Raw genomic sequence first — 6,000 nt, 5'->3', positions numbered from 1 at the left:
ATATTCATACCTAAACACTCCCAATTTCTGCTTCCTTATCATTTGAGATGTGATAAAGCAGCCATCCTCTACCTGCTCAATTACTTTAGCCAATTTGCCTTTCCTGCTAGACTGGCTGGCAACTGTAGTGTACCAGCTGTGTGATTTGAAACATTCCCTCCCGGAGAGAGAAGGGATGATCATGAGATTCAGAAAATGAACAACACACAGGTGTCTGGAACTCCTTTAACTTAACAACATTCATAAAATGCCCTCCAAAAAATTCTGTGAACAGTAAATGATTAGTGAAGGAGGAAACATTTTGACAAGTCATGCTACCTGTAAGAGACTACCCAAACATTGGGTTGCCTGAAAGTCTTTAAAAGAAGTCCAGACTTGCAGGACTTTATCTCCTAGATAAAGGCAACCAGTGTGCTCTCCACTGATAAAGATACAGTTGAGTCATCGGTGAATAACCCCTTACCCATACTGCTTTACGTTATCTCAGTATATCCCAATGGACGTTACTGAAATAATTTCTTTGTTCTGTTGCTGCTTATTCCCTACTTGGGACATATAGGTATTTGATCATATCTCCCCCAGAAAACTTTCAAAGTCTCACATTGTACCCACAGTATTAGGGATCCTGCTATCTCCATTTCTGTAGATCTTGCATTAAAGATATCAGCCACTGTGTCTACCTTTTTAAAAGCATGCTTTTGAGAGTTTGAACTCAGGTTTTCATACTCATGTGACAAGCACTTTCCTGAGTCTTCTTCCTAGTCTGAAGGAATACATTTTAATGAAATAATTTTATTTCACTAAAATATATTTTTATTCTCTATATACTAGCATATTGTAAGTATGCAACATATATGTGTACTCACATATGTATATATACCACATATATGTATATATACACACATGCAAGTATATCTATATATATACGTGTGTGTGTGTGTGTGTGTGTTACACATATGAACTCATGGAGACTGACAGCAAGCAGAAGGTCTGCAACAATTTCAAGCCTGATTGGGATCAGTGCTAAGATAGGAAAACAGACATAGGCTCTCACACCAAATAAAAAACTATCTACAACTATATCTGCTTGAAAAATAAATTTTAGCTTTCTCCAGTGGGGAGTTATTAGGTATACAAGTCACACTTCACAGTATGTACCATGCCAAAAACTAATTGGCCAATATAAAATATACTCAATGCTATTTTTGTAGACTTTTTGTCTCATATTGCTTTGCTTTGACAATTTTTGTTTTATTGTACCTTTGTTTATATAATATGTTTTAGATTTTGTTTTTGTGGAGTGCATTGTGTTTTTTACTTCTTTTGTTGTTTGGTTTTCAATGAGAATAGGAAGTAAAATGTAGAGTTAGTGTATGGGGCAGTGGGGAGAGGCTGGATGAAATTGGGGGATGAGAAAACTGTGATCAGAATACATTATAGAAATTTTTCAGTAAAACACACTAGTATGTTTCTGTATGTGACACATAAACATAAGGTTTATCTATAACTCATTTAATTATCCTCTAAATGTTGTATTAACAATGCTGTTTCACATGAAAGAATACTGACTCACACAATTTTGTTGTGAGATATTTGATTGCAGTGTGAAATCTGAGACTGTGCTAAGAAAATTAACCTTGTCAGTGCCAGCAGCTAACTGACAGGAATTAGCCTTAGAGAGAATGGAGGAGACAGGAATGCAGACAGCGATGCATATGAAGGAATAGGGAGGGACATAGAGATTCAATCTTTTTGGTTTCGAACCAGTGGAGAGACTCTTCTCTTGCTCGGTCTCCTGTCTTAAATAAAGGTCAGCTGGTTGCTTGTTGGATTCTCTGATCCAACATTTTTTTTTTCACTGCAACACATTACTCCCTAGTGTTCATTGGTAAATAGAACCTTAAAGACTTAGTTAAAGCCTACATTTGGTGGCCTGGCTGAATTCAGGGGGACTAGAAATCCTGCCATGTTACAGTCTTAGTGGTGGATTGTTGACTGTGAGGCCAAACAGTGCAGACCATAGTTAAAACTTGTGTAGATTCAGGTACAGCCATTAAGCCAACAGAAAAACTATATTTGTCATGACATGACCACACCAACAGAGAAGCCATACCAACAGTCTGCTATTTTTCTTACAAGGATCTCTCCAAGCCACAGACACCGCTTATGGGGGACTCTACAGAAGGACTCAGGAATTATGGAAGGGACCCTCACCTTGATGTTGATGTCACTACTGCAGACAAATTGAAAAATCAATGATTTGATGAAAAACCTGGGAAATTCTTAAAGAGTTAAGAAAGTTTCAAAAGAAAATTTCCCATGTTCAAAATGAGTAATATCAAAATTCAGGGAGTTAGAACTCTTTAGTGCTAGAATGTATAGCATAAAAATGGAAAAAAAAAAGCCGGGCGGTGGTGGTGCACGCCTTTAATCCCAGCACTCGGGAGGCAGAGGCAGGCGGATCTCTGTGAGTTCGAGACCAGCCTGGTCTACAAGAGCTAGTTCCAGGAGAGGCTCCAAAACCACAGAGAAACCCTGTCTCGAAAAACCAAAAAAAAAAAAAAAAGGAAAAAAAATAAATGAAGGAATAATCAACTTAGCTTTAATTGACATGATACTGATTACAATTATTATCATTTTAGTAATTCATATTTTACTCTTAAAGAGATGCCAAATATTAAAAGTTAATAAGATACAAGCTTTAGAAAGATTTACTATTGTTAAGATAGATATAAGCTTCAGAGAGACCTACTAATAAAAATAACTCAGATACAGACAGAAGAACTTAGACAAGTACCTGCCATACCTATGCATGATGAAACTTAAGAGGGGTGGCAAAAGTTTATTAGAAAGCAACATTAGATTCTCTAGCTACTATACAAGAGTGACCAGCAGATGGTAGGCACCCAGAGGTGATGTAGAAGTTAAAGTCATTTCATATGGTATCTTTTCAGTCTATGTGAAGCAATGTTAACATCATTGGCAACTCAGAATTCACTTATCTCCCAAAACTTGAAAGATTTAGCTACAGCAATATTAGAAGCTGGTCCTTAATTACAATGGATAACATGGTGGAAGCAGGAAGCAAGGGTCATAGAACAATGAAAAAAGGCTAGAAATATTGATATTTCCCAAGATCAGTTATTCAGTGAAGGCCAAATGCTGAATTTCAAAGACAGTTTGAATTTGATGACCACACCTTTGTCCTATGTTGTTTAGCATCTTTGAATACTCAGGACAAGATTAAAGAATCAGAAAGGAGGTCTGAGTCATTTACTAAAACTATATATGGCACATATAAGCCTTCACTAATTGGTTGATTGTTTTCAGCTGTAAATAGAATAGTATCAGATCCAGAAGTCAGAAAAATATTAATTGAATCATTGGTTTTAGAAAATGCTAATTCAGAATGCAATGAGGTGATTATGCAATTAAAGGACAGATCAACAGCAATAGATGATTAGATTAGAAATACAGTTGGCCTTATCTTCTTTGATACAACCCCAAAATAGATAAGATTCCCTGAGAAAATTAGGAGCATGAGGGTGGTGGGAGAAGGAACAGAGGAAGGGGAGGAGGAGGGGAGCAGGGAAGGGGCAAGGAGAACTTGAGTGAACTGTATTATTCAGATGGGGGAGATCAGAAAAGAAGAGCAAGGAAAGAGATATCTTTATTGAGGGAGTAACTATGGGGTTAGCAAGAAATCTGGCGCTATAGAAATTCCAAGAAATCTACGAGGATGACCCCCTTTATGACAGACACATCAACTTTTAGAAAACAATCCAAACAATGAACTTTTTATATTTCAGGAAGTGAAAAGAAATGAATGTATGATATCATCTTTTATGCGAGACCTGGTTGGAATTAGTAACACTTTTTTATAGATAATTTTATTTAGATTGATTTATTATGTATACAGCATTCCATCCATGTATGCTTGCAGGCCAGAAGAGGGCACCAGATCTCATTATAGATGGCTGTGAGCCACCATGTGGTTGCTGGGAATTGAACTCAGGACCTCTGGAAGAGCAGTCAGTGCTCTTAACCTCTGAGCCATCTCTCCAGCTCCTTAGTAACACTTTCTATTGGCTAATGAGTAACAAGCTTCAGAGAAAACGATGTCTGGTACTAATTAATTTGGCATGCAATTTAATGCAACAAAATAAGCATACTAAACATTCATATTATAATTCAATGCTATCCTGATGCTGTGCACAAACTTATTTTTTCTGCAAGTTTTGGGTATGGAGATTTTATTAGCAATTCTGACCAGTGAATCTACCCATATTCCATATTGAATCAAAGGAAATAGGGAACATGACTCACAGTAGGAACAGTGAGTTCTCTTCAATTTGCTATTAAGAAAATAATGGTATTTTATGAGTACCTGCAGTAATTACAATTACTTTCAGCAGACTTAGAATATAACTAAAAATGAAAAGAATAGCATCTTGTTTGAAGGATCTCTTCAAACAGAAACTAGAGAAAAAATGGGAAGTGCTGGCTTGATACACTGACTCAGTCCCTATGCCTGGTAAATGAGGAGACAAGTGACTACTTCACTAGAAATGAACATTAAAAGATGAAAAAATGGAAAACTGTTTTACAGGAGTTTTAACAGTTGTGAGAAATATCTTTCTTCTTATTGAACATGCATGTTAGCATATGGCTGTTGCATAATTTATAGAAATATTGCCAAATTTAAACATTCAGGGAAAAGAAGACCTAGGCATAAGATTTGAGAAAAGTTGTCAGGATATTACCAGAAAACAAGCAAAACAGACAGATAAACAAAGGAAATCTAATATATTAGATTTTGTGCAAAGTCTGGCCACTTTTAAAAATTGGGGCTAATTATTGCCATCCTCATTTTTTAATTTGTATTTAGTACATAAAAGAGTAATATATTTTTTCTGATTTTTTTCTTTTTCTTTATTTAATCAGGAGTAGTAAGAACACAGAAAGCAATATGCTATAACATATAGCTACAATATTCAGAAATGGTAGTATTTGATATCTGGATTCATTCAGTCATAATTTGAACATGCCATAACTTTTTCATGGCATTTTTTACTTCTGCATTCCTTAGCGTATAGATGAGTGGGTTGAGAAAGGGTGTTCCAATTGTATAAAATACTGCTACCATCTTGTCCATAGGAAAAGTGGTGGGTGGTCGTGCATATATGAATATGCAGGGACCAAAGAATAGGATAACTACTATGATATGAGAAGTGCAAGTAGAGAGAGCCCTTTTCCTCCCTTCTGCACTATGGTTTCGCAGAGAGTGTAAGATGACAAAATATGAGATCATCAAAAGAACAAAACTGTTTGAGCAGATTGCACCACTGTTTGACACTAAGAGCAGGTTTATCATGTATGTGTCCATGCAGGCAAGTTTCAACAAGGGCTGAAAGTCACAGCAGTAATGGTCAATCAAATTGGGCCCACAGAAGGGCAGTCTCAAGGCCAGAACAATTTGAGCAGTGGAATGTATAAAAGACCCTATCCAGGCGAGAACAATCAGGATGACACAGACCTGACGGCTCATGATGACTGGGTAACGCAAGGGTTTGCAGATGGCCACATAACGGTCAACAGCCATGAGAATAAGGACAAAGATCTCCATGCAGCCAAATAGATGGAGAGCAAAGACTTGTGTGATACATTCATTGTAGGAAATGATGCTCTTTTTAGAGATGGCATCCACAATGAGTCTTGGGGCTGTGGATGTTGAAAAGCATGAGTCAGCAAAGGACAAATAAAACAGGAAAAAGTACATGGGACTCCTAAGAGTCCGGCTGAACTTGATTGTCTCAATAATGAGTGTATTCCCCACCACAGTACCCATGTAGAAAATTAAGAAGATTACAAACACCATTTTCTGCTTCAGGGGATCCTGTGTCAGGCCTAACAGTATAAACTCGGTTACACTGCTGTTCTGCTTCATTGTGTCAGTCCATGAGAGGAAATCACAGGTCAGAAATAATCTGAAAAGAGAAA

General features: G+C 36.9%; 1 protein-coding gene across 1 annotated transcript; it reads right to left on the bottom strand.

The window, feature by feature from the left end:
- Nucleotides 1-5,023: 5,023 nt before the first annotated feature.
- Nucleotides 5,024-5,947, bottom strand: LOC121436644 (olfactory receptor 4C11-like). The gene has a single exon (XM_041636653.1). It carries the CDS (start codon nucleotides 5,945-5,947, stop codon nucleotides 5,024-5,026), a length of 924 nt encoding a protein of 307 aa, XP_041492587.1.
- Between the last annotated feature and the right edge of the window lie 53 nt (nucleotides 5,948-6,000).

This window comes from Microtus oregoni, unplaced genomic scaffold (genome assembly GCF_018167655.1).
Source record: "Microtus oregoni isolate MIOR12 unplaced genomic scaffold, Mior012 000050F_000, whole genome shotgun sequence".
In the NCBI taxonomy this organism is placed as follows: Eukaryota; Metazoa; Chordata; class Mammalia; order Rodentia; family Cricetidae; genus Microtus; species Microtus oregoni.
The sequence above is the reverse complement of the archived record's forward strand: the minus strand, read 5'-3'. Positions and strand labels throughout refer to the sequence as shown.

Coding starts and splice junctions, on each gene's coding strand:
- LOC121436644 (XM_041636653.1), bottom strand. CDS start 5,947: ATGAAGCAGAACAGCAGTGTAACCGAGTTTATACTGTTAGGCCTGACA.